General features: G+C 42.5%; 3 protein-coding genes across 3 annotated transcripts in view; 1 reads left to right on the top strand and 2 right to left on the bottom strand.

Moving 5' to 3' along the window:
* The window catches only part of ip6k1 (inositol hexakisphosphate kinase 1), a 30002-nt gene extending 17309 nt beyond the window's left edge, over nt 1–12693 (top strand). The window contains exons 5-9 of the mRNA XM_022742062.1: nt 4413–4653; nt 6046–6227; nt 6912–7087; nt 7343–7576; nt 7690–12693. Of these exons, the coding sequence (XP_022597783.1) occupies nt 4413–4653; nt 6046–6227; nt 6912–7087; nt 7343–7576; nt 7690–8214 (1358 nt within the window). The 3' untranslated portion in view covers nt 8215–12693. The remainder of the gene's footprint in view (nt 1–4412; nt 4654–6045; nt 6228–6911; nt 7088–7342; nt 7577–7689) is intronic.
* Nucleotides 12694–15226: 2533 nt separating this feature from the next.
* asb14 (ankyrin repeat and SOCS box containing 14) lies at nt 15227–21549 on the bottom strand. Its single transcript, XM_022742156.1, has 13 exons — nt 21499–21549; nt 20891–21055; nt 20033–20085; nt 19243–19377; nt 18998–19156; nt 18492–18737; nt 17736–17907; nt 17003–17108; nt 16657–16836; nt 16142–16270; nt 15906–16034; nt 15639–15792; nt 15227–15532 (listed from the first exon to the last, which is right to left on the bottom strand). Exons 2-13 carry the CDS (start codon nt 21028–21030, stop codon nt 15357–15359), a joined length of 1779 nt encoding a protein of 592 aa, XP_022597877.1. The 5' UTR covers nt 21031–21055; nt 21499–21549; the 3' UTR covers nt 15227–15356.
* Nucleotides 21550–22495: 946 nt separating this feature from the next.
* Nucleotides 22496–24763, bottom strand: rps23 (ribosomal protein S23). Its single transcript, XM_022742058.1, has 4 exons — nt 24694–24763; nt 23544–23703; nt 23246–23366; nt 22496–22684 (listed from the first exon to the last, which is right to left on the bottom strand). Exons 1-4 carry the CDS (start codon nt 24695–24697, stop codon nt 22538–22540), a joined length of 432 nt encoding a protein of 143 aa, XP_022597779.1. The 5' UTR covers nt 24698–24763; the 3' UTR covers nt 22496–22537.
* Nucleotides 24764–26976: the final 2213 nt, after the last annotated feature.

Here is a 26976-nt window from a genome sequence, read left to right as displayed (position 1 = left end):
ACAATACTCACACAGAGGCACACGAGAAATAAAATATGAAAGCAGCCCACACACACACACACACACACACACACACACACACACACACACACACACACACACAAACCCTGGAACATGTCTACTTCAATTACGTTATGGACAGAAAGTAAAGACCAGTTCAAAGAGCGCACACAGATTTAAAACAATCCCACTAACCGGACATTGGCTCTTTATTTGATTTTATTTTTATTTCTCATATCATTTATGGTTGGGTTAGAAATGCTTTGAATAGAATAGAATAGAAGTGACTCATGCACACTGTCTTTCTTAACGCTAGACAGAAAGTTTGACTGAAATGTTGTATTAAATATGAAATAAACAGAGAGAGACGGTGTGTGCGAGTTTTTTGCCCCTCCACCTCCGGCTCCCCTGTAATTCAAACACAGGTCTAAAAACTAATGCTCTGAATACTGCTCTGTGTTTGGTGGTGGAGGAGAGGGAAACAGAGAGAAGAGAGGGAAGGAAGTACGGATGTTTAATGGAAGTAAAGTGGTGTAGCTGCTCTGCTCTTCATCACTGGGCACATACTATAACTGTTTCTGCCTGCTTTTGCTGTAGTAACAGACCCAAACACACTTTGACAGCCAGCATCCAAACACACACACACACCTCTCCTACATGTATGTGGCCTATTTACCATTCTGGCGGATGATGTAAGAGAGGAGATAACGACGCAGATGAAGGGAGACTGATGGTGGGTGGAGCAGGTGGAACTAATAACATTAACGATGGCTCTGTTCCAGTTTGTCGTGCCTCTAAGTCACGACACTCAGCCAGCAAACAAAACATCAAGGCCCCGACACTGAAACACTGAAACACTGAAACACTCAGAAATGGAATGTAATCAGTCATTATTATGATATATTAGTTTTATTTCTCTGACAGTAAAATGTGAGCCATGAGGAATGTCTGGCAGGAAGATGCTGCCAGACATGAGCCGTGTCCTCGTTCAACACATGCAGTGTTGATGAACAGGTTTTATGAATTTAGTGGGGTCAAAATCACTTAGTTACTCAAAAAAAAACGTTTTGTTTTTTTCTTGTATCAAGTATTGCACAATAGATATTGAAGTGCTGCTCACAGCTGCAAAACATAAATAAATGAATTGCAGAGTCCGGTGAGAAATCTCTGGAAAGACTTGGAAATAAGTGTGAAATCCCGGACACAGCCACAGCGCACCCACACAGGTGTTGATGAGGCCTTTTGTAAGGACTGTGTGGGAGTGCTCACACTGACCTGTCCTTCACTGTCCTGTTGGTTTTGTTGCACCTGTTAAGGTGGGTTACCTTCTACCTTCATGGTTCTTATTAGTGCTTTGATGAGATTGTGTATGTTCCAGCACAGCTCTGTCCAACTTCAGCCAGAGCAGAACTCCAGTCATTCACAATGAGTGAGAACAGCTCTCAGGGTTTGAATAGATGTTAGTCTTGGTTGATTCGGCCATCCCCGTTGTTACTGGAAGTAACGGCACGTGCGGTTAAATACGACAGACCAGCTACACTGTCAGAAATAGAGGCTTTCTTCACAAGAACAGGTCACAGTGAAGGGTGTTCCTTCTTTCTCTTTCACTCTCTTGAATAACATCATAACAGGAAATGCCAGAAATGACGCATTTACAGACGCAGGCTGGATGAACAATCTCTATCATCACTAACATCAGTTACAGATACATTCAGAATGAAAGCTCCAGTTGGACACTTTTATTGTGAGGCTGCAGCTGTAGGAAATGTTCAGTTTGCTTTAGCAGTAACTTTCTACAGCTCTGATAGGCTCTAGGAGAGTGAGGAGTAATCAGTGAGGCTGATGTAAATGAGATAACACTACAAACAGAAATACTAGATTACACGTTGCATTGTTTCATGTGGGTCCCTCGTGCGTTGGTAGGCAATTTGATTCCACTGCAGGAATGTCAGACTCCACCACAAACAATAAAAACTACTGTGCATAGATATAATTACAGAATGTAAATAAATATGTTGCTGAAAAAGTTCGATTTCATTCAAATTGTAAATGTTACATATTTAAATGCTTCAAAAAATGATCTTTGGGAAGGTGAATCAGTTCTAAAGACAACGCTGCACATATCACATCATTTCCTGTTGACAGGATACTATAAAGTGGTATTTAGGACACGGTACAACAGGAAATAGAAGAGATTTCAGGAGCAGAATTTCAGGTTGAAAAATTGTTGCAGATGTAACAGAGACTTTACAAGCAGTTACTGCAAATCTTGCAGGAGATTACTTAAAACTATATATCCCACCAAATAAACATTAAACCTGCTAACATTAACCTGTTGGCATTATTATTGTTAGCATGCTGACATTAGCATTTAGCTCAAAGCAGTACAGCCTCACAGAGCTGTTACCTTAACTGTAGAGTCTTAGTCTTTTTTACTATTATAAATTCAATATCTAGACTGTAATGTAAAGACATTATTTTTTACATTGATATTTTATCGACTAAACAACTAATCAGTCGATGAAGAAAACAAGATCTGATGTGAACATTTATGCTTCTTTTTGGCACATTATTACTCAAACTACTTACCAGTGAGCTGCTTCACCAACCCCCTCCCCACGTGGAGCTACCTTACATGAGACCTGGTGGATATATTCCCAGTACATTGATCTGCAGTCATTAGTATGTCTGTATTCCCACTAGTCCGCCCTGCTGGTGTTGTGGGTCCCAGTGCCATGACAACAGTGGTCCATAAGGAGTCTATATTTAACCCTGGATCTCTGCCCTACTACCATTGTCCTGCTGATTGAATAACTGCAGACAGACAGACAAACAGCCAGCTAGCTAGCTGCCCGGACACAACTTTCAGAATCCGTCAAGGTTGTTTCATCCACAAACTGTGTGACGTAATCAGAATAAGGTTCTCCGTGTGTTGTGGTGAGGAGCTGGTGAAGAAGTCGACGTCTCTGTGGAGAGAGCGCTCGCTCTCTGCTGCTCAGAGGAATATTTCACTCTTCAATTTGGACTTGATGTGGAGTTGATTTCCCACCAGTGAGCAAACTGGCAGCAAAATGAAACAGGGAGAAGGTTCAGCTGGGGATGAAATGTTCTACTACAGTTTGTTAAGATAAAAATAACGACCTAATGTTTCAATAAAACATGGTCAGACATCCATGTCCGGTTATTTTGTCTGTTAACAGTTCCTCAATTGAATTTCCAGAACATTTACTAAATTTTGATATATAGATGGATGACAAATGAAAGCTAAGCCAACACACAGCTTCAGTGCTTCTAGTCTCTGAACTCAACCATTTTCCAAAAGATATTCCTTCATTTGTTGTTTTGATGATGGATTTTCAATGTTCAGCAGATCTAATGTAATTTAATCTAATCTGGCGTAATTTAATAAAACAAGCGACTAAATAGTTTTGTTTGGTCGCAGTGCAAGTGAACAGTACTATGAGTGACACATTACACAAAGTCACTTGATCCATTGGTAACAGAAATATTAATTACTGCAGCTTTAAAGAAGAAATATATTTTCTCACACAAACTAAATGTCACATTCACAAGTAATAAAACACACAATTCATCACACTCTACAAGCTGCTACAGCCTCTCTTGCTCTGGCGTGACCAGTACATGATGGTGGCTAATGTTAGCTAAAACCTTTGACCTGATCCCAAATGAACCAAACCTGCATGAATTCAATTTTTTTTTTTAAAGACAGACCTGATCTGAAGGGGGCTCTGGAAGTCAGACCTGGATTAGAACTGATTCAAAATGATGAACAGACCCATTCAGAGACACGGCAACAACACTGGCAGCAGCAGCAATTAACCAATTAACAGCTGCAATACATGTCAAACATGTAAAATACATTTTTCCTGCACTTGGCTTTCACGCTCTGTCTGAATCAAAAACACACTTTTCACATGTGGTGATGATGATGATGACGCACCTCCTTGTTAGCTGCTATTGAGTTCACCTGCACTCATTCCAGTATTAAACATATTGACACATGGAGCTGTGGCAGTACAAGACCCTGCAGACCAGATGAGACTGAATGCTGTGATTTTGAATCGGGCTGACTCGTCTCAGGTCTTGTTTTTGAAGAGCTGAGTAACAGAAAGAGATGACCTTTAAAATGCAGCTATTAGTTGTTACTTCTTCCTCCAAACTGCTTTTACTAAGATTCAGAGGGGTCAAACATTATGAGATGTTTCTAAGTATGTAAGGTTAGATGCAGATCGTCAGGGAAATCAGTGAAAACCAGAAAAGAAAAAGACAAAATGTTGGATTGTTCTGACTGTGGCCTGATTTGAGATGGATCATGTTTCTCTCTGTGTCTCTCCTGGTATTTTAATAGACATCTCTAAACATCCTGTCTGTGGTTTCCTCCGTCCTGTCAGGTGTGGTGCTGGTTTGTTTCGAAGGGGACTCTGACGGCTACATCAACCTGGTGGCCTACCCCTACGTGGAGAGCCACATGGAGGCCGGGATCGCAGAGCACGAGGAGCGTGACCCCCCCGAGAGGGAGCAGCCGAGGAGGAAACACTCCCGCCGCAGCCTCCATCGCTCCTCCTCTTCCTCTGACCACAAGGAGGAGCGGCCCGACAGGAGGGAGCCGCACGACACAGACACCTCTGACAAGTAAGATAAAGATGTGTCCGGCTGGTCTGTAGTGTTGGTCCAGTCTTAATTTTGCTCACAGATCAAGTAAGACCATTTCACAAAACTACGACTAATTAATCAATCAATTAATTAATATGACTGACGCATTACCTCCAGGCTAACTCAGGCCTAAGACCAATGTTACCATGGTAACAACCAGTGACACCTGAGCTGAGCAGTAGCACCCATAACAAAAAACAGGAAAACATGGCTCATAATTTGTGGTTAGCTAACGTCGTCATGGAGAGAGCAATGAGCAGTTTCTTGGTAAACTCTTCATCTTCTGCCGCGGTAAACGGAGCTGAGCAGTTGGATGTGGTTCCTCAGTCTGATTTTTTTTTTTTATTTTGAGAAAAGTCTTAATTTACACAGAATTCATTGTACCACAGTTCGGTTTAAGGTCGTAAAGAACTAAACTGCTTTGTGCAACTGATGAATTTAGACATTTATCTGAAGTCTGACTATTTGTTTATCTAAGCTGTCGTCAAACTGCCCCCTGATCATATGAAAGGAAGATTTCTAGAAAATAAGACAGTGGAGAAAACAGATTTACTGCTTCTCTGTGTTTTATGTCACTGTGAATTGAAGATCTCTGGGTTTTGGATTGTTGGTCAGACAAAATGAGACATTGGAAGATGTTATCTTGGACTTTGGGAAATTTCAATGAGCGTTTTTCACCATTTTCTGACATTTTAAGGATATTTATTGAGTCATAAAAATTATTTCCCAGATTAATTGCTCGTAAAAAGAGGAATGGAAATGTCAGTCAGGCGAACCATCACTTTGATCCAGACAATTTTCCCAGCCCCTAGTAGTAATTTATCAAAAACTTCTTACCATGAAATTTTCCACAGACATTCATAATCCCCAGAAGATGATGAAGTCTGCTGACACATGATGATCCTATGACTTATTCTCTAATGTCACCACGAGGTTCATATTTGCTGCTATTTTAAGTAAATCTCAATAACTATTGGATGGAGTGCCATGAAATGTGGAGCTAAAAAATAAATACAGGGGTGGCTCAAATTTAAAGGGAAGACACAACAGGGCAAGTTGAAAAATTTAGGCTGAATCCGCGGCCTTATAGATCTACATCATAAATGTAGAGCTGGAGTTTCTGGTGAGATCTGAGATAATCAGAGTTTGATCTGAACACAACAACATACAGTCTGTGCGACAGCTCCAAGGAAGCCACAGCTTACATCTGTACAGTCGGTATATTAGGTGTGTTGGGCGAATAAACTCAGACTTCATAGATGATCCAGCGATCAAATTCATGTGAATAACGCAAACCTTTAAATCCACTGCAGATTTAAACAGAGGATCACCAACGTTGTCCTCTCTCTTCCTCTTTTTCTCCTCCCGCAGTCTCGGAGAGCTGAAGAGTCCCAGGCTGGACCCAAAGATCCACTCGGACGTTCCCTTCCAGATGTTGGACTGGAACAGCGGGTTGACATCAGAGAAGATCAGCCACAACCCGTGGAGCCTCCGCTGTCACAAACAGCAGCTCAGCCGCATGAGATCTGAGTCCAAGGACCGCAAACTCTTCAGTATCCTTCCTCAGCCAATCACATCCCCTGTTTCCAGAGCTTTCAAAACTAACTCCATCCACTGACGGAGACCGTGACGTGGTTTTAAAGAAACTAGGAAGTGGGCCTTATATTAAGATTTGTTTTGTCACACTGCTGTTTCCAAGGTCAAGAATAAACTTGACTTGGTAAATAGTGATAATTAAGACTGAATCTGTAGACATGATGTAAAAATGTACAGACTGTTATAACTACTGCCCACATCTCTGATTGGTGGTGGAATAGTAACCTGTGCAATAAGAGGCACTGAATGTACATATGAGTGAGACTGTGGGGACAAAGGCGGGAATAAAGGGGAGGGCTGGAGATGTTTGAGGTTATCAGGTTAAAGGTTGTGTTTTGATCTTCAGCTTCAAAGAGGAGACTGCAGCTGCCAGGAAAACACAGCTGAGGAAAGTGAATAAGCAACACACTCTGTCCTCAACAAGGTCCATCTGTATTCAGTCAGATTCAACAGGACTGCTGTCAGCTCCGATTTCAAAAACAATATTTTGTTTATAAAATTGTTTAACAAACTTAGTTCACTTTTTGTTCAATATGTAATATGATTTAAGTATAGGACAGTTGAAGCTATTGTGTGCATCCAGACTGGGTAGAGATCAGGGATGGTTTGGTTGTGCTCCTTAACGGCAGCGTCTTAACCAGAGTTCCTGTTGTTGGAGAACGTGGTTCACCACTTCTCCTACCCCTGCATCCTGGACCTGAAGATGGGGACCAGGCAGCACGGAGACGACGCCTCCGAGGAGAAGGCGGCCAGGCAGATGAAGAAATGTGAACAGAGCACTTCAGCGACGCTGGGAGTCAGAGTGTGTGGCATGCAGGTAGAACGATGACTCCTCTGCTGAACTCGTCACATGACAGACCCGAGGAAGAGATAATGGCCTGAGGATGTGGGCGAAATAATAAATATTCTGACAAATTTTGGGTTCTTCTGACTATGGCCTGATTTGCATGTGCAGCTAATGTATTACATAATGATATCGCCTTGTATTGAGCAAGGTAAATGTCTAGTCGTGAATGTGAACAGTTGTTGTTGTCATTTCTTTGTTTGAGCGGTTTCCCCTCTGTGTGTGCAGGTGTACCAGCTGAACACCGGTCACTACCTCTGCAGGAACAAGTACTACGGCCGCGGCCTGTCGATCGAAGGCTTCCGCCAGGCCCTCTACCAGTACATGCACAATGGGAAGGGCCTGAGGCAGGACCTCTTTGAGCCGATCCTGAATAAGCTTCGCAGCCTGAAGGCGGTGCTGGAGAGGCAGGCGTCCTACCGCTTCTACTCCTCTTCACTGCTCATCATCTATGAGGGAAAGGTGAGAAATCAAATCAAATCAAGAATAAAAACAAATCAAATCAAGACTCAATCTGCTGTTTGATGATTTCCTCGAGGACCTCAGTCCAACTCTGTGTTTGATTGTGTCTGTAGGAACCTGAGGGCCCCTCAGGCCTCAGCTCTGGGCAGCACGCGGCCTGGCACCAGAAGACTCCCGCGGCCCCTGCAGAGTCCCACTGTGGCCCCGGGCCCCACGCTCCTCCGGCCCCCGACACTCCCTCTGAAACGGACATGAGCCAGAACCCAGACCCAGGGACACTGTCCTCTCAGGGACCTGGACTAATGGCTCCGCCCTCCCCCTCTCCTCATCCCCCTCCACAGGCCCCACCCACCAAGTCAGACTGCCGCTCCTTCCTCCCCCCTCCCCCCTCGCCTCACCCCCATCCAGACTCCTCCTCCCCCTCTTCTCCCAGTTTAATTTCCTTCCCCCCTCCTCCAGCCCCCCCACCCAAGCAGCCCCCCCTGGTGGACGTTCGTATGATCGACTTTGCCCACTCCACCTTTAAGGGTTTCCGTGGCGACACAGCGGTGCACGACGGGCCGGACCGGGGCTACGTGTTCGGACTGGAGAGCCTGGTCCAGATCCTGGAGAGCCTGCGGGACGACAACCTGCCGTAGCTCCAAACACACAAACACACAAACACACACACACACACACACACACACACACACACAAGCACAGCTTGTTGTGAGTTAGTTTAGGTCGTGTTGCCGAGACGCCTCGACTGTAAATATGGAACAGGGTTCTCCAGGACGTCACCATGGAAACATGGCCATTCTACAGTCGAGTAGTTACTATAGCAACAGGCAGGAGGTGGGACAGTGGAGCTGAAATGGAAAACCTCTGCACAACACACACACTGGTTGTACGTCTATACTTGTGAGGACCCTCGGTGACATAATGCAGTCCCCGGCCTCTAACCATCAGAACTAACTGCCCAACCTCAGTACTAACCTCAGACTGAACCTGAGCTCGATTCTGACCTTGTGGTCCCACTCCTCCCGAAAATATGTCTTCAGCCCCATTCAGACAGGATTAACGTGGCAGGAGGAGGCTGTGCTCCTCTGTAATCGAACTCATCGTTGTGGAAGTCATTTTAATTATCACAAACTGACAGGATACAGTTGTAATTGACAGGGAGGGAGGATTGTGCAGGATAAGCCTGAAGAAAAATACCAGTACCTACCTGACTGCCTCTCCAGGAGCTGGTTGCACTAGTTGTTAATTCTTTCAAACTTAACCTCGTTCTAACTGAAATCTTCCGTAAGGGGAGTTTTGCACATGAATACATTAAAAACAGGCTGCTCTTAGTTCTCAAGAAGAGATCGGTTGTTTCTAATTATTTACAGTGACCGCTAGGTGTAAGGGTTGTGTAGCTAAAGGAAGCAACCGACAAAACAAACGTTACTGACGCTAATATCTGATGTATTTATAGTGGAGAGTAGAAGAGATAATATTGAATACAGTTGACATATCTGACATTGAAGATTTACATTTACAGCTTCCATTCATTCATCCATCTAGAGGGGGGGGGGGTTAAAATCACCCCACCTCTCCTAGAGAAATAAATCCAGTCTGAATCAGGCTTTACTTACTTCCTGTTCTTCACTTGAATGTTTCACTGTGCAGAATGATGTTTGAGTTTTACACACTATTTTCACATTCATTTAGAGGAAAGTTTCTCTGTGTTCAGTTTTAATCTGAGTTTAACACGTGTGCGCAGGAACATGATTTTGTAACATCACAACTAGTTTGAAAGTCAGTCATGGTCCAATGTGTAACTGAAACTAGTGCGATGTGGAAACCTGAAGCCTCCAGCTCACAAACACTGAGAATGGACTTTTCAGTGAAGTAGGAGGCATCTTGTGTACAGCAGTTAAACTTTTGTAATGAAAAATATTTGCATATTCACAGATTATTGATTTTTTTCAATGAGGGAGAAAATCATTTAAAAAATTTTAACTTCCGTTTTTTGTAGAAAAACCAAACCAGACACGGCGTGAGTGTTTTTATGCGTCTTAAAACGTGTCTCTAGGGGATCATTAAATTTTCCTCTTCAGCAGATGAATGTGAAAGAAGCCGTCTAGTGTCCAACTCTGCACATACATCATTCTGCACAGTGAAGGTCAAACAAATTGGTCCTCACAAAGATAGACAGACAACAGCACACACACACACACACACATCCTGGGAACAGTTGTCTGTGGAACAAAGCGTCCTCTCTGGACGACCAATCAGCTGAATCCCAGGGACCGCCCACTGAAGTTGGCCCACACTCACATTACTCACCCTCCGACTCCCCCCTTCGCCCCCGATCCCCCACACGCCACTCCTCCTCACTCCCCTTTCTCTACAGAAACCAAACCTGGACAGGAGAACAGACTCTGTCAGCGTTACCTTGAAAACGCACTCAGAAACACATCCAAGCATCTGTGAAAGCAATAGATGGAGATGATAGACGGCGACTTTTTTCTTCGGCAGTGCAGAGGGCAGCGTCGCCCACAGAGAGAACAATAATAAAGTGCAACAGAAATTTGCATCATAGACGTAGGCTTTAAGGAGAGAATATAGGTCATTTTTAAAAAAAAAAAAAAGCTATATGTCCGTTTTTGGGGCTTAATTCAAAAACGTTAGTAGTTGGTGTCCTGTAAAAATCATCCTCTGTGTAATATTGGAAGTGTCAGTTTCCCAAATCTGGTCTAGTGATATTCTGTATTTTTCATCTTGTCAACAAATCCCAGATAAACACCAAAAGCAACAATGAATCCATCTGAACAGCGGGTATAGTGAGTGTGTGTGAGTGTGAGTGTATAAAAGCCTGACACTGATACGTCTTATTCCTTTGTGCCATAGAGCTCCATCAGTGAGACACACTGTTGCACTGGATCACGTGTTCCTTCGTTACTATGAACACACACACTCTAGTTAGTTTTGACTCAGTCCCACACACACTGTCCTGCTGCTGGAGATACTCTTCAGAGCACCAAATGTGGATTCATCCGCCGTGGAAAATAGTCCCCAACAAATGCACTATTTCCTCATGTTTGAGCAATGTTTGCTGACAACGATGGTGAGCAGTTGCTTTGGGAAATTACTCAGTATTTTAAAAAAAAATATGAAACAATATCTGTGAAATTCTTTTGACATATATGATTATTTTGGGGGTATTTTATCCCTTTATTTGATAGCTGATTGGACATTGCGGTTCATGGTGGACACTTTAACCCCTGAGCTCCCCTGAAAGTTCACACTTGACCTTGGAATCGGCAGCTTGTCCGCAGTCACCAAAAACGTCTCAAAACGTCCATTTAGCAGCTGTTCCTGAGCTTTCACTCTGCCTCAGCTGCTGGCGTTGCTCAGTTGTCATAGGATTGTAGATGTTCAAGTTTCCATTTTTTTTAAACACTTTGAAGACTTTTTGACTTTTAAAGATCCAAAGCTCCAGATTAGCTGCTAATATGACTTTATGGTAATTTTCTTTTTCTTCAACTTGCTGTTTCCAATGTCAAGAATGAATTTTCAATCTCAATTTTTAAGCCAAGATACAAGACGTCCTGAAAGGGCTCAGAAAAATGGAAATAATGGATCATGTGATATAATCAAAATCTCCAGAAACAGCTACTTCATAGACTTTGTGCTGCGATTGTTTTGTCAACAGTATATTTGTGTATAATTGGTTCACACAGGGTAGAGAAGGTTTTAGAGATGATCTAACGTTGTTGGTTTTGGTCTTTTCATGGGATTTGTTGACAGAAACAAAAGTATAGAGTAGTACCAGCCTTATTCTTTACATTGGGGCTGGGTGATATGGTTGGATAACAGAAATTTGACAAATAATAATTAAGTATCACCCAGCCCTACCTCAAATGTGTCAAAACAATATATATATATAAATATATATATATAATACAAATCATTATCCTGTAAGTGTCAGCAGAATCGGCCGTGGTGTCTGTACTGAGGATGTCACCGTTTTATCTCATCTGGTCGGACCGATTAGACAGTGTCAGCCAATCACAGTTCAAGGAGCTCCGGAGGCCGGCCGTGACGCTGCACCGCCCCCTGCTGGACAACAACAGGAACTCTACCCCAGGAATAAGAGAGCAAATATGAATATTTTATTTTTGGTTTATCGAGGTGATAATTTATTTTTTTATTGTACCTTTACCCACATGTGCGGGTAAATGTTTTGTCTTTTACATGTCTCTTCCCCCTAAATGTATAAAATGTAAAGAAATTAAGTGCATCAGAGACACAGTGTGTGAAATGTCAGGATTATAAGCAGTATTATTTGAGCTAACTCAAGTCTGTTTTATTTGCTGCTGACTCGGCTCCAGTCTGATCCTGACCGGGTATCGACAGCAGTGAATCCAGACTTGAGTCAGCTCACTGAGCCCAACACCTCTGCCTGCTGTGGAGTTGTCGCTCTGGTGGGAAGCTCTTCTGAACGTGTGTGTGTGTTAGAGCAGATGTAGACGCCATCTTTAGTCTTTGGTTTGTTTCACTTCCACATTTAAGGAGTTGGTAAAGAACTGCATGCACGTTCACGTCCTCCTGTTTGAGTCAGTTTGCAGCACAGCGTCAAACAGTCTTGTTACAGTCCTCACAGAGTCTAAAGCAGCGACGGTCCACGTGTCCTCTCAGATCGTGATATTTATTCATGGATATTAGCCTCAATGATTGATCAGAGTTATTTAGCAGCATTTTCTGCATCTGACATCATCCTGACTGTTTGTTAGAACAGTGAAAGTAAGTGAGATTAAATCTTTCCAGAAGCTTTTGGGCTCGTGTTGTAATTCCTGACCAGCAGGTGAAGACCCCCGACATCAAAGTCCCTGAAATCATCATATAAACAGAACTTGAGCATTAGTGGCTGCAGAGATCTGCTCACATCATTCAGTACCAACAGTGTTCAGGGTGATCCGTGAGGGAAAACTCTTTACAGGAAGTGAGGAGCTGCAGCAACTGAACCAGGACCTTAAAGTCACAGCCCTCTTTGTATTTTCATCACGTCCAAAGAACCTTGAGAAAAATGAGACTGATAATGAATTATACACATTTCCCTTCAGGTTTGTTTGTTACACTGCAAAAAAAAACAAAAACTGTGCTACATTTTTACACTCCACCCACACTGGCTCACCTGAAGTCGGTTACATAAATGTCTTTGAATGTCACTAACAATAAAGGAAATTCCCATCCCAAGTCGAGCTGCAACAATTAGTCGATTAGTTGATTGAAAGAAAATGCATCTGAAACCATTTTAATAATCAGTTTGAGCCAGACAGCCAATCCTGGTTCACATATCAGTAAGATGTTCTCCAGCAACATGAAGTGCAGAGAAAGAAGGGAATGACATTCAACAGAGGTCCGGAGGCTGGACTCTGAGGTTAGTCGTCAACTTCTTAAACCACAAGGACACAATTTGTCCCAATCATAGGATGCCAACAGCCTGGATGCACCTCAGCAGCAGTCTGCCACATGAGTGTGTGAGGCATCAAGGTAAATCTTGATTATCTGTGATTTCAGTGCAGCCTGACTCATTTCATCAGGAGTCAGTTTGTTCTCTGTGGAAATGTTTTCGTCTCCATTCATACATGATCATCTGACACACACACACACACACACACACTCCTGCAGTGGCAGTGTCGTTCAGCCTGCTTATCTTAAAGTTAAATCTAAATTTATTTCCAGCTTCACCCTGATTTTAAAGTTTCTTCACATGTCGAGGAGGCAGAGACATGCAGGTCATGCAAGAATGAGAGTTTATCTGAAGAGTTGTAAATCATCAGGTGAATCCAAGAGTGAACATGGGAAAATGAGTGAATGCTATTTCCCACACACACACACACACATACATACATATATATATTTGAATTACTTGGTCAGTAATATGATTGGAGGAGAGGAGCAGCACTGGGACTTTTAACTACATGTATCACTCCGCCTCACAGGTGTTCTTTTAACCGTTAATTAGCGTTACATTAACGGTCGTTATCTGTCTTAGATCGTAACAAACGTTGCACCGTAAAGGTGATTATACTTCCAGAAACAATTGATAATAATTTTAATTAAATTTTAATTAAATGTGTGGTCGTCAGAAGAGGATGAAGGGAAGAAGCCTGGATACTTCGGCGCACTCCTGAGCAACAGGACAAAGTAGCAAGCTAGTGTGCACTGTGCAGGTCAGGAAAATGTTTTTGTGTTACTTAGCAACAGTCCAGTACCAGTCCAGTTGCGGAAGTGTGTGTTGGCGTAGTCAAACAAACGATAAAATAAACAAACCAATCATAAACTGGTTCCGTGTATTGAAGTATAATTCTTCTGCAGTTCGTCACCTTGTCTAATGAAAAATACCAGTTTATGGGGGATCGTCTGATTCCGTTGTCCTACTTGTGCTCGTTCTTCATTAGCCGATGCTGCCTCAACGCTGTTAGCGCTTTGCGTGTGTTATTGTCCCATTAAATAAAGACGTGCAATTCAATTCAGCGAAATTAGGCAATACCCCCTAAGCTGGCATTTTTTCATTACACAACGTGAGGAAGAGCAGAAGAATTTTACTTCATGCAAGGACCAACCTGTGGTTTATTTAACTAAAATGGCGCTCGTAGAACTGTTGTGTAAAAGCAATATCACACTCCAGGTCGTGAATCTGAATATCAGCACGGCTGTGATCCGGCCATAGGAACGAGGCCGCAGGCTTAAATTCCTTAAATTTACTTAAGATGAAGAAAAAAAACAATTGCATCACTTTTGGTTCCATGAGTTGAAATTTAAGATGTAAAATTATTTTCTAAGCACAAAAGACTTCAGAAGATGTGATTAAATCCGTGTTAGTGAGCATTTCTACTTTAAGATAATCCATCCACCTGACAGGTGTGTTATATAAAGATGCTGATTACAGAGCATAATTACTGCACAGGTGTGCCTCGGGCTGGTCACGATACAGTTTTAATTTGAAAAAAGACATTTATTAGGCACTGAAGTGTCGATTTCACATGACTTGGGCTACAGATGTGCATTTTCAGTCAGTCAGTAGGCCTCTCTGCTGTGACCACCATCTGCCTCATGCAGTGCAACACGTACATCTCCTTTGTAATGTGTGTGTGTGCGTGCGTGCGCGCGCGCGCATCTTTTGTTTGCTTAGAAAAAGTCTTAGATCTTTTATTTCAACTCATGAAAATAGGAGTAATAAAGAAAGTGTTGCATTTATATTTTTGTTCAGTATAGATGAGTTGCCAGCATTCATTGTCCCAAAACAATAAATCCTACAAACCTCATCTGAACTTTGGTGCACATTTGTTTTGTCAAAATTAATAATGAAATACAAATACTAATCAAAAAGCTGGCAGAATGATCTGAAACAAATTTGAGACGATTATATGTTGTTGGAATCATTTTATTTTTACTTTTTGTTTTCTAACCTAGTATTAAAATAGACTAAGTGTTTGATTCACAGTTGGTTTTATCTTCTGATCTGTATTTTACTTTCAGACACTGTTTGTTTTATGCTTCATCAAAATATAGAAAACCATACAAAATAAGAATAATAAGAATACACTGTTCTTCAGAGAGGGAAAGATAGAAAAAAAACAATAAAAATAAAATAAAAACTCTTTTTTTGGCTCTTACTGTTAAATAGGTGTATGATGTGGAAAATGAGTTCAGAAAGTGAAACAGTGACTTCAACGTGTGGTTGTGGAGTATTTGCAGATATTTCTAAATGTTCAAACGGAACTACTTTCTGTGAGTTTCTCCTGCGTCAGCCGGGCGTGCTGCTCTGCCGCCCGTACAGGTCGTACTCCCGGTACAGGACGTAGTCCTTCAGTCGCCCCGGCAACGGCAGGAAGCTCATGAAGGTGGGCGAACGGAGACGAAGGCGACCGAGACAGCGACGGATCCTCAGTCGGCAGAGATGCTGCAGACAGCGAGTGTTTTCTGAAGAGGAGGAGGAAACGTAGAAGAAGGACAGTTCATGAAGATCACTGGTTTTGTTCTGTGTTTTTTGTCATCAGGGGCAGGGGTCAATAAAGTTTGAATTCACCTTGCAGCCTACAGATGTCGGGCCACTGTCGCTGCTCCATCACAGCCGCCTTCAGCTTAGAGCAGAGGGTCACATGATCCGCGTAGTCCAGCAGGATGCGAACCACGTGACCGGAGAGGTGCTTCAGCCAGGACACGGTGATCACCTCACAGAACTGCACTGACACACAGGTACAGAGTTAAGTTAAGTCAAGTTGACACAAGGCAGTGAGTTTTTGCCCCCTGCGGCCCCCACAGTGTGACCCCCTCCCTGATAAAAATAAATTACCATAGTGTCTTTGATGACACTGTTCGTCCATCCCTCGTAGTCTCCAGGGACATGGGAGTTGTTGCCGTAGGGACAGTCGAAGCAGCGCGCCACGTCGTAACCATAGTTACACAGCATCCTTAGAACCAGCTATCACACACACACACACACACACAGGCCAACAGGCCAGATTAAATATAAGTAGGTTTGTAACCCCAGAATGCTTTTAGCAATAATAACCAACACCAGCAGTTCACCTCGTCTTTGAGAGCGTACTGCAGCGCTGAGGGGAAGTGTGTTGTGTTCACTCTGCAGTAATAGTTGACGTTGGCTCCAAACCTCAGCAGCAGGTCGATCAACTCATAGTTGCCCAGACGCAGTGCAACCTTTAAGACACAGACAGTGGATCAGCAACAGGCTCTCTCCTGCAGGTGTTTTTTGAGTTTTGGAACAAAACCTGGCAACCTCACTGTGACAACAAGACCTCAGGAAGCTGCACAGTCCCTGAACCTGGCTGTTGTTCAAAAAGAAACAGTTCCAGCACACAACTCCCGTCAGACCAGGAACTGTTGTTCAGCCAGAGACACTTACGTCAAGGAAGTGACCGTTTATAGAAAATGTTATACAGCTAGATCTTCTGGTTCAGCTCTGTGTGCTGAGAGAGCCTGCTTTTAGTCATGTAACACACACACACACACACACACACACACACACACACACACACACACACACACACACACACACACACACACACACACACACACACAGGTACCTGCAGACATTTGACTGGGTCTTGGTTGGCCATGGCTCCAGCCTCCAGCAGCAGCGTGGCTGACGGCACATCGTTATTGGAGACAGCAAAGAAGAGAGCCGACTTCCTCTCGTCGTCATAGCTACGCCGAACCCAGGGGTGGAGCATGTAGTTGGGGTCATAACCAGCATTCAGCAAGGCCTGATGGGAGTCAGGGAGTCATATTGAAATGTCAGAAAGAACCGTGTAGAGAATGAAAAAAGAGATCTACAGAGAGAAGTTCAAGCCTGCTTTCAGTCACGATGACATGTTGTTACTGTAACACACACACACACACACACACACACACACACAGACACACACACACCTTGATGCAGTGTGTGTGTCCTCCTGCAGCAGCAGAGTGTAGAGGACTCATCCCAGTGTCGTTTACATCTCTTATTGAAGTTACTGGAATCAGCAGGTTTAAAGCTCTGAAGAACACGCACGCACGCACACACACACACACACACACACACGCACACACACACACATGATGTTGGATATACTTGGTAAGTTAAATGTGGGTGACAGGATTACAGAAAACATTCACTCAAATACTATTATTAACAATGTACTCCATTGATCCATAAAGGTGGGGCACTCCAAGAACACAGTGGATCCTAGAGTTCCCATAATGCAACTGAACAGCACCTTTTAATTAGACAGTCCCTACCTGGTGAATGGCTGGTGCAGAACCTTTTAGGTTCTGGTACTTTCCTACTAGTCTCTGGACTTCGTCTCATTCATTTTCTCTACTGCCATTATTTATTTTACTTCATCATCTTATCTATTGTTTTCATGTTTCAAAACTTTTTATTCCCTCTGATTTCATGTAATTTCATTTATTTATTACTAAATTATTATTTGAAAAATATTTTTTTATTGGTTTTATTTCCACTTTTTCAACCATGTTTTTGTGCATCAGTCTCTTAATTGTTTGACTATTTACATTTGTACTGTCTCATCCTCAGCTTGTCATCTGTGAAACACTTTGAATTGCTCTAATCTGTTGGGAAGGTGCAATACAAATAAAGTTTGATTGAAAAGAATATGTTTACTGCAGGTGTCCTCTGTGTGCGACGCGGTGGATCGGCATGTGTCCTGAGCGTTTGGCGATGTTGGCGTCGGCGCCGTACTCCAGCAGCAGACTGATGACAGCCGGATCCCCGGATGCAGACGCCTCGTACAGGATGGACGCCTCATCCTGCGCCTCGGACAGGACGTCTGCACCTGCAGAGCAGACGTCAGTGCTGTGTACAAACATTTAACATCATGTCGAGTTCATCAATATTTAACGATGTTTGCAGTTTATGTTTACAACCCTACTAATGCTACTTCCTGTCCCGCCTGCTTTTTGCCATTCTGCCCAGAGCACTCTGAAGGCAGCTGAGGACTGAAGGTGCTGTTCAGGGCTGCACACTCCTCTGGATGATTTGAGGTATTGTTGGAATGATCTGTGTTTTTATTTAGAGTCAATATTTTCTTTAAAAGATGCTAGAACTGAACATCAATCAAAAAGAGGCAGTAAAGGCCATACACTATTCCTGTATCATGAAGATTGATGAAAACTAAATGCAATTTTTAAGTGGCATTTCTAATTATCTGTATTGCTCTACCATTAATTTGGAAGCCCAATAATCACTTTCATATTAATGTGGTATTTGCTCGGCTCATTTCTTTTTCAGCTGAAGAACCTCTGACTGATCTTTTCATACAGTCCCTAACCTTAACTATTATCAACCCAAACTCTAATCTTCCAGTTTAGTAAACAATCTGCAGAGGGTAATACTGTAGAGACACCCCTGCTCTCTCACCTCTCTCCAGCAGAGTCTGCACCACCTCCAGGTGTCCACTCTGAGCTGCCAGGGCCAGCGGCGTGAGGCCGTAGTGGCTGCGCGGGTCTGTCCGGGCTCCGGCCTTCAGCAGCAGGTTCACCAGTGACGCTTTGCCCAGACGTGAGGCCTCGTGCAGGGGACAGCGTCCGTGGCAGACCTCCTGGTTCACCCTGGAGCCCTGCAGGAGCAGCAGCTCCGCCAGGTCAGCACGGTCTGAGCGGATCGCTGCAGAGGGACGGAGTCAGACAGGTGATAGATGATTTAGAGCTGATGACTGAGCTACTATATGTTAGGGATGGTTAGTGTATTTTGTGATGTTCTTTGTTTAAAAGAAAAAAAAGTTTAGAAAGCAGAAAAAACTAGAAAATTGGTAAATGTGAAACAACAGGGAAACCGCTTCCTTGGCCACACGAGTTTTGAAGTTTTGAAGTTTTGAAGTTTTGAAGTTGTGAGGTTTTGAGGTAGTGAAATGTTGGTCAGCCTACCTACAAGCAGTGGTGAGTCCTGGTCGTGGTCCTGACTGTCCGGCTGGGATCCATGTTTGAGGAGGAAGGAGGCGTTTTCTATCAGACCGTGTTCTACTGCCAGGAAGAGAGGAGTCTGCCCACGGAGGGTCTGACACTCCACAGAGTCCGGGCCTGAAGCTGGAGAACAGGATACGTGACGTATCATTCATCATGTCTGTTTGATCGATGAGGGGTTATTTTGTTATTGTAAAGCAGATACAAACCTGTGAATGTGAGCTCCAGGACGGCGTGGTTGCTCTGAGCTGCTGCTTCATGGAGAGGAATCCAACCTCTGCTGTCTGTCTGCAGAAACTTATCTTTGTGTTTGACACACAGATCCTTCAAGAGCTTCTCATTCCCTGGAGGGATGGACAGAGGGATTGTTTAACAGCTAAAGAAACAAGAGTAAAATAACACTAAATCTTAACTTATACAGTGAGTGAAGTCACTTGATTATACTCCATTTTTGATTCTGCTCTCAGTTCTATTATTCCCCACCCCTGAAGTACAAGTCAGCATCACGTTGACTCTGATCTGAGCAACACCCCTCCCTAAATAAAAACACAAACAGCTGTTTGCAGGGCGGAGTGTTTGGAGTAGCGTCGTGCTGCCACTGATTTTCATCCCTTATCTGGTCACGCTGTATTGCTTCTGCTGGATTTGTTGGAGCTTCTCTAACTTCAGCTGGTCTCAGTCATGCAGTCAAAGTGGAGACTCAAGAATCAGATGTAAATGTCTGCTCACTTGTCCTGCTTTCGTTGCCAGGTAAAAAAGATGTTTCTGGATGACAGTGCACACAAACCAGTGAGAGATCAGCTATGAAACCTGTTAGATAAGTGTGATGATTGAACCTGCAACTGGCCACATGGGGGCAGCAGAAACTCACAGAACATCTGATATGGTCAACGGTTATTTACACATCCGGCAGTAACGCAGCGACATCATCATTCATTTGGATGAGATGAATCACCACAGGAGCATTGATCGTGTTAAAGGCCTTTTGTTCTTCCTCACCTTGTCTTATAGCAGTGAAGATCAGGCTGCTGTCTGTGCAGTCGAGCTCAGAGCTGTGAGGGGGAAAAAGAGCAAAGTGAAACAAAACAAAACAAAATATAACAAAACTCTGTGAAGCTGAACTGGAAAGGTCCTGAACTGACGAAGATTTCCACCAAAGACAAAACAAAAGACAAAGACAGTTAAAACAAGAAGTGAAAACACAACCGACTACATGAATAAATGACAGTGTTGGTTAAACACTTAAAACGGAGTGTAAAAGGTGAAATGTTAAACTTAATACATTTCCTTTTAAGAGCCAAACAGTTGCTGGAACAGTGAAAAGCTTTTTCTTTTTTTATTTGCTACCAATCAGTTGATAAAATAAAACATATACTTCACCTCTAATTATAGGAAGAGAACGAGTAAAACAAAAAGATGAACAAATTTAGTGAAAACAAAGTAAAACCAAAAAAAAGCTTTTCTCTTTTCTAACAATTAAAGGAAAAGTATAAAGCTTTATATTTCTTTTTAAACCATAATTTTAATTATTTAACTAACAATATTATTTATTAATATATTCACTTCTACTTTTGACTTAATCTGATCTTTTGGTGTTTTTGTCATTTCCAGGGCTCCTAATGTGAGACTTTAAACGGCAGTTAATTTGTAGAAACTCATATCTACACATAATTATTTGGAGAATATGTGCTTCAATAAAAAATTAAGATGAAGTAAATACTGCAGATACTTCTGATGAGAATAAATCTGGAGGCTTGATGTGACGGAGGACAGTAAAGGAACGAGCAGAACTTTGTCCTTTTAAAACAAGACAAACTGAGCAGCTGAGAAAAATGTTTGAATCCTGGTTCCTTTGACCTCCTGCCGCCTCGTGTTGTGGCGTCTCTGTGAGTTTCCTTCTGCTTGTTGCTCTCCAGCAGACTCTGTTCAATCATGTACTGAATGGCTGCATCGTCTTCGTCATCCTCCTCCTCCAATCGCAATCGCTGAAACTCCATGTTGTCCACAGAGAGGACCCAGGCCCTGTTCAAAGAGAAGGAAGAGTTGTATTTTAATATTTCACTGAACTTGTGTTTGAGCAGCAGGTCAGTGTTTAAGTAAGTGGATGAAATATTGCTAAAATATCATTGTGTGCCATAGCAGTAAGATTTCCCTTCACTGGAACTAAGGAACCATGTAAAACAGACCCAGACCGAACATTCAGCACCAGGAAGCTGAGTGACATTCATGTAGTGCAGTAAAAAGTGACCTGACACGAGGCTGGATCTCATGTTCTGTATCCGACCAGCAGTCGATGTTGACTTTCCTCAACCTTTGCTAATCTTATACAAACTGTAGTTGCAATTAGCAATCACTACAAAACATATATACCGTATATATCTGTGGTAAACTGATAAGTAACAAACAGGACATTTCAACATGTGATGTCAGTTTTTGTGCCGACAGACGTCACTAGATTTTATTACCTTGTGGTTTTGGGTCCTTCTGCTCAGTTGTGAAGTCTCTGAAGATTAAAAGAGGATCTGTTGTTGTTGTTGCTGGTGAAGGCAGGAGGTAGGGAGATCTCTGACCTGTGACTGAAACCAGAGCCTTATGCCTTCGTAGGTTACATCAACAAATACCCTTCCATTGTTTAAACAGCAGTCGCTGCCTGATTTACTCACTAGATTAACTCGTCTGGTTGGAAGTGTCATTAGAGAGCAGAAATAATCCTGCAGTAAAATAGTGCAGGTTCATGTGAGCTGCAGATCTTTGTTTCAGCTGAGTAGCTACAGGGCTCTGGCTGCAGTGTCACGGGGGATCTGACACCTGTTACTATATTTATCACCCCCAGCTAAGTTTATGCAATGAACTGATCAGCAGACAGTGGGTGTGACTCTGCAGGATGGACCATGAGCAGTTTAAGTTGTTTGGGGGCAAAAATTCAGTTTTGGGCCCGTTGACCCACTGCCCCCACCCCTGACCTACAAACCTCTGCAGTGTGTGTGTGTAGCCCATCACCTTTAAACACAGTACAAACAGCAGACTACACACAGCAGTGTCCCTCGGCATGACACTGAACACCAGGCCTGCACCCTGTGGTGCTACACAAACACTGTCGTACATTAAATATAAGCAATTTTGAATGACTTGCAGGAAATGCAGGAAACTTTCCTGCAGATTCTAACCCAAATAACAAAACACCTGCATTAGTTTAATGTAATTTTGGAAATCTGTTGATACACAAAGTCCTTAACTCTGGCTTGATAGATTACAAATGTACTGAATAAGATGTCAGTTGACAGGGTGCTTTTTCCTACTTGCACAAAAACATATTTGCAGACTTTAAGAATTTACATACATTTCATGCTTTAAGAAAAGGAAAAAAAAAAGGTCCCGTTCTCCTTAAAGAGAGGAAATCAGAACAGCTTCCAGGAACACGTGTGTGGCAAACGAATCAATGAGAACACGCAACAACCAGACTGTAATTGAAAACACGTTTATTTTATTTTCTGCCTCAACTGTTTATGACCTGGGTCTCTCCTTCTTGCCTTTGTAGAGAGCCAGCAGGGACACGTTGGCCACCTTGACCACCTTGAAACGAACTCCGGGAATATCACCCACGGCGTGACCTTTACGTCCAAATCCTGCCACCAGCACCTCATCGTTCTCCTGCAGGACGGGAGGCAGACAGAAGAGAGAGGTGGTCAGAGGAAGAGAACAGGTAGGGAACAAATCTATGACAAATGTCAACTAACAAGCAGAACTAACAACCTTGTGTGTCTTGTATAATTCAAAGCTATTATTCATATTTAGGACTTTTTGAGAGCAAATAAAATATCACAGGTATCTATATTGCATGATTTCAGTCTCAATACACAGATTCTGGAAAAACTCAACTGCAGATCAAGTTTGCTGAAACTTGACATTTCAAGACCTGCAGACACTTGGCTGCACCTATACGTCTGTGCAAGCTGTGAAATTTTGTTTAGAAAGCATTCGTTTTTTTCTCTGGCTGATTTGAATCTAAAAAGGACATAACCATCATAAAATAAAAATAAGACATCTGACCCAATTTTATCAGGAACTAGTTTGAAGTTCCACCACACTTAGTTCGACTTATTCTAGCTTGATGTTTCTGCTACAAGGTCTTCACAACAATGTCACTGGTTGCACCACGGCTGCTTGTTCAGCTGTTATTCTAAAAAAGGTGTATGCAGCTTTGGCGTTTACCTCGATGAAGTTGAGGCAACCGTCGTTGGGGACGAAGGCGGTGATCTTCTTGCCGTTCTTGATGAGCTGGACTCTCACACATTTCCTGATGGCAGAGTTGGGCTGCTTAGCCTCAACACCCCTGCAGAGGGAAAACACACAAGCTCTTCAACAAACTTAAACCGAACTATAAGACAGTTGAAATGTCAGGGGCAGATATTAAAGTTTCACAAAGATCTGTCCTGTAAATAAACCCTACAAGTTGTTCCATCGCTTCACCTTCAGTTGTCTACAGTTCAGCAGGTCATACAGTACTCACACTTTCTCAAGCACGATGCCCTTGGCGTGAGAGGCTCCTCCAAAGGGGTTAGCCTTAAGGGCAGTGCCCAGATGGGCCTTCTTGTACTGTTTATCATGCCATTTCTGCTCACGGCGGTGATTACGGAGCTTCCTGGCTGTACGCAGACCACGGCACTTTCCTGGAGGAAAAAAAAAGAACAAAACACCACCAGCAATTAAATCAGAGCTGAGAACAGAAACTGACATCTCCCCTTACCGGGATACTCTCTTTTAAGATGCAAAGATTTAGATAAAAAGGTTTACACTTCCAAAAAGCAGCTTTCTGCAAGATACATTTTCTACATCAAGGAGTGTATTTCACTCCAGTAACAGAGACCCAGAGGACATTTAACATATTGCACTGTCTTAGAAATATATCCACAATGAAATGTTTTCTTACTACTGCAACATGAACAGCTCCACTGTCATCACTGACAAGGCTAGAGACTATCCTATTTTCACACCGATTATAGAATGAAAAAAAATGGTTAAATAAAATAATACTAAAAGGCATTAACTGGAGAAAGACCGTTTGGACACGGTGACAGTCTGTCAGAGAGTCCAGTTTGGTTCAGAGTTGGACTTAATTCAACTTTTACAGCCCAGATAAATCATTGTTACTTAGTGTTCATCTATACTGAAAAAACATGACCTTATAGACTCACATAAATGTCATCTGCGCGTTTTAATGCGGAATTTTCTCAAAAGCCTGCAGCTTCTATGAAACGCAGCTAATTGTTACTAACCGCTAACATGAGGCTAACTACGCTCATTAACATTCACAATCTGAATATTTATACAGATAATATGAGGAATTATGGGGTTTGGCTGCCCAGTTGTTTAGTTAGATACCATAATATGAACGACAGCAGTTTTAAAAAGTAATAAGAAGGTATTCTATGCTAAGCTAACCGTGCTAACTCGCCGCCTGCCTCTCGGACGTGTTATGGCCGCTCCACGTTGTGGCGAAGCAGAGCCGTAAAAACGACCAGTTTTCAAACTCACACTGGGTTTTTACCGGCACAAACACATCGAAAGAAATTCATAAGATATTCATGTACAGCACCGATATGAAGTCTCGGTAGAATAAGCAGAGTAATGCAGTATTTTTGATGAAGTTTGAGACGTACCCATGTTTTCACAAGCGAGCCTGGGATCGAAAGGAAGGATCCAGGGTGCACCGCGGTGATGTCGAGTCTGAGGACCCCGGCCGGGCGTGGCTACACAAGATGCCTGACTGAAATGATCACACTTCTTGTATCAAATAGATTTTCAATAAAAACATCAATTCCCCTAACTCCCTCGGCAAAGAAAGGATGATAGGAAGTAGAATACAAAAGTAAAAATAAAAAGATAGAGATAAAAAAAAATCATAAAATATAATTGACAAAAATAAAAATACTTATGCTGTAATATATAAATAAAAAACATAGTAAGGCTATGTGTATAAAATTGCACTTTGAAGTCTGAAGTGTCAGAATTACATAGTTGGTATGATTTATGTGGAATCAACTAATCTTTTCTCATTGAATTAATGTAAATATTTAAGTTTTATTAGTTTTAGGAGTTTGGTGTAATGTGTAGCTTTTATTTTCAGACCACGTCAAAGCTTATAAACACATGCTCTTCTGACTTGAAAACTTTAATGAGCTGAATGAGTGAACTTCTGAGAGTTCATTCAACTCATTAAACTTAGTTTCTAAAGAAAGATCATCAGTACATGAGCAGACGTCCCTTCATGATGATCTGAATGAATGTACTCCCCAGTTTCTGTAGTTTGTCCCTAACCCCAGTACACTTAATTCAATAAAGGTCACTAGGAGCAGCCTCATATGTTGTATTAGACCTAACTGGTGCTGCAACTCTATGTACTTGATGATGGGTTTCTGTGGCCTGTTGTTCATCGAGTTCAGTTTCATGCCAAATGAAAGTTTTGACCATTAAGATGCTGACTTAATTGCTTGTAACTTAACCAACATGTGATGAGGCAGACAGGTAAAAATGCTGGATGATGGAGAAAACAAAGAAAACTCAGTAACTAATGAGGTATGAGGCTTAACAGTACAGATAAATGTTCACAGCTCACTGTTGGCCTCTTTATCTAATGTGTTATAACAGCTTATAAATGATTTATAAAGTGTTAGTATGCTAATTAATAAACTAGTTATGAACTATTAATAAATTATTTATGAGGGTGGTCTTATTGTAAAGTGGTAATATATATATATGTACTGTATATAGATGAACACTTTCATTATTCTGTACTACTGGTAAATGTTGGAGAAATTTAACAGATATATCTGAAATACTGAAATGCTCCGTGAGTCTAATCATCATCTCTAATCTGCTGAAATGAAATGAATTTTGACTGAGCTGACCTGAAAATGAGAAAATGTGGTAACAGCAAATGTCTGTAACCAGTGGGCGGGTCTCTCTCCACCCTGCCTGTCCCTGTCTCTCTATGATTGGATGCATCTTGAGTCTGTCAAGGGGGCTTAGAGACGGTGGGGCTGATTAAAGTAGATTACGAGGGGGAGAGTGGGACAGAGTGTGTGCTGGCATCACTCTGTGGTCACCACAGCGATGGCTTCACCTTGGAAATGCTGCTGCTGCTGCATCCTCCTCCTCTCTCTCCTCCTTCTACATCTGCAGTCCTCTACCTGCCTCGACCAACAACCTGCTGGCAGGTAGGTGTGGAGACGCAGGAGCAGAGGCTGAGATGAGACAGTTTTACCTTGCTGATTGTTGTCTGTGTTGTTTTTGACCTCTCGTGACTCTCTAATCTTTGACTCTTGACACATTCAGCTCAGAGATTACCGATGTGTTTCCACTGACTGTGGAGTTTTTTATTTTTTGGGGGCATTCGAACAAGCTGAAAACTCAACTAGAGCTGGAACGATTAATCGATTAGTTGATATACAGGAAAATGAACTGGTAACTATTCTGATATTCTGATGTTTGACTCATTTTTCAAGCAAAAAAATCCAAACATTTGCTTGTTCTTCCTCCACTGTGAGGATTTTCTCTTTTTCTGTTTTATATCACAGAGCGCTGAGACTGAACCATGGAGTACATGCAGCATCAATAAGCCAAAACTAGGAGCTAAATCAGCGTAAAAACCTTGGTAGAGCTGCTGTGGGCTTGTCACTGCCAAGAGCTGAAAGGAGAGTGAATTGAATTTAATCAGATGGACATAAGCCAGTGTTCCAGTATTCCCAGTGATGTCCATTATTGATGATTCTGCACCTCACGATTTCTTTCCACTGCCAATGTTCAATGTCAATGCGGGAAATTGTGTTTCCTCATGTAGAGGGGCAGAAAATATGGGTGTGGAGGGTTAAGGTGGTGGAGGGAGGTGTAGGACGTCTGAATCTCATGCAGGAGTCATGCGTCCCTTTGCACTTTTTATCAAC

This window comes from Seriola dumerili, unplaced genomic scaffold (assembly GCF_002260705.1).
Source record: "Seriola dumerili isolate Sdu_G_001 unplaced genomic scaffold, Sdu_1.0 BDQW01000066.1, whole genome shotgun sequence".
NCBI lineage: Eukaryota > Metazoa > Chordata > Actinopteri > Carangiformes > Carangidae > Seriola > Seriola dumerili.
The sequence above is the reverse complement of the archived record's forward strand: the minus strand, read 5'-3'. Positions and strand labels throughout refer to the sequence as shown.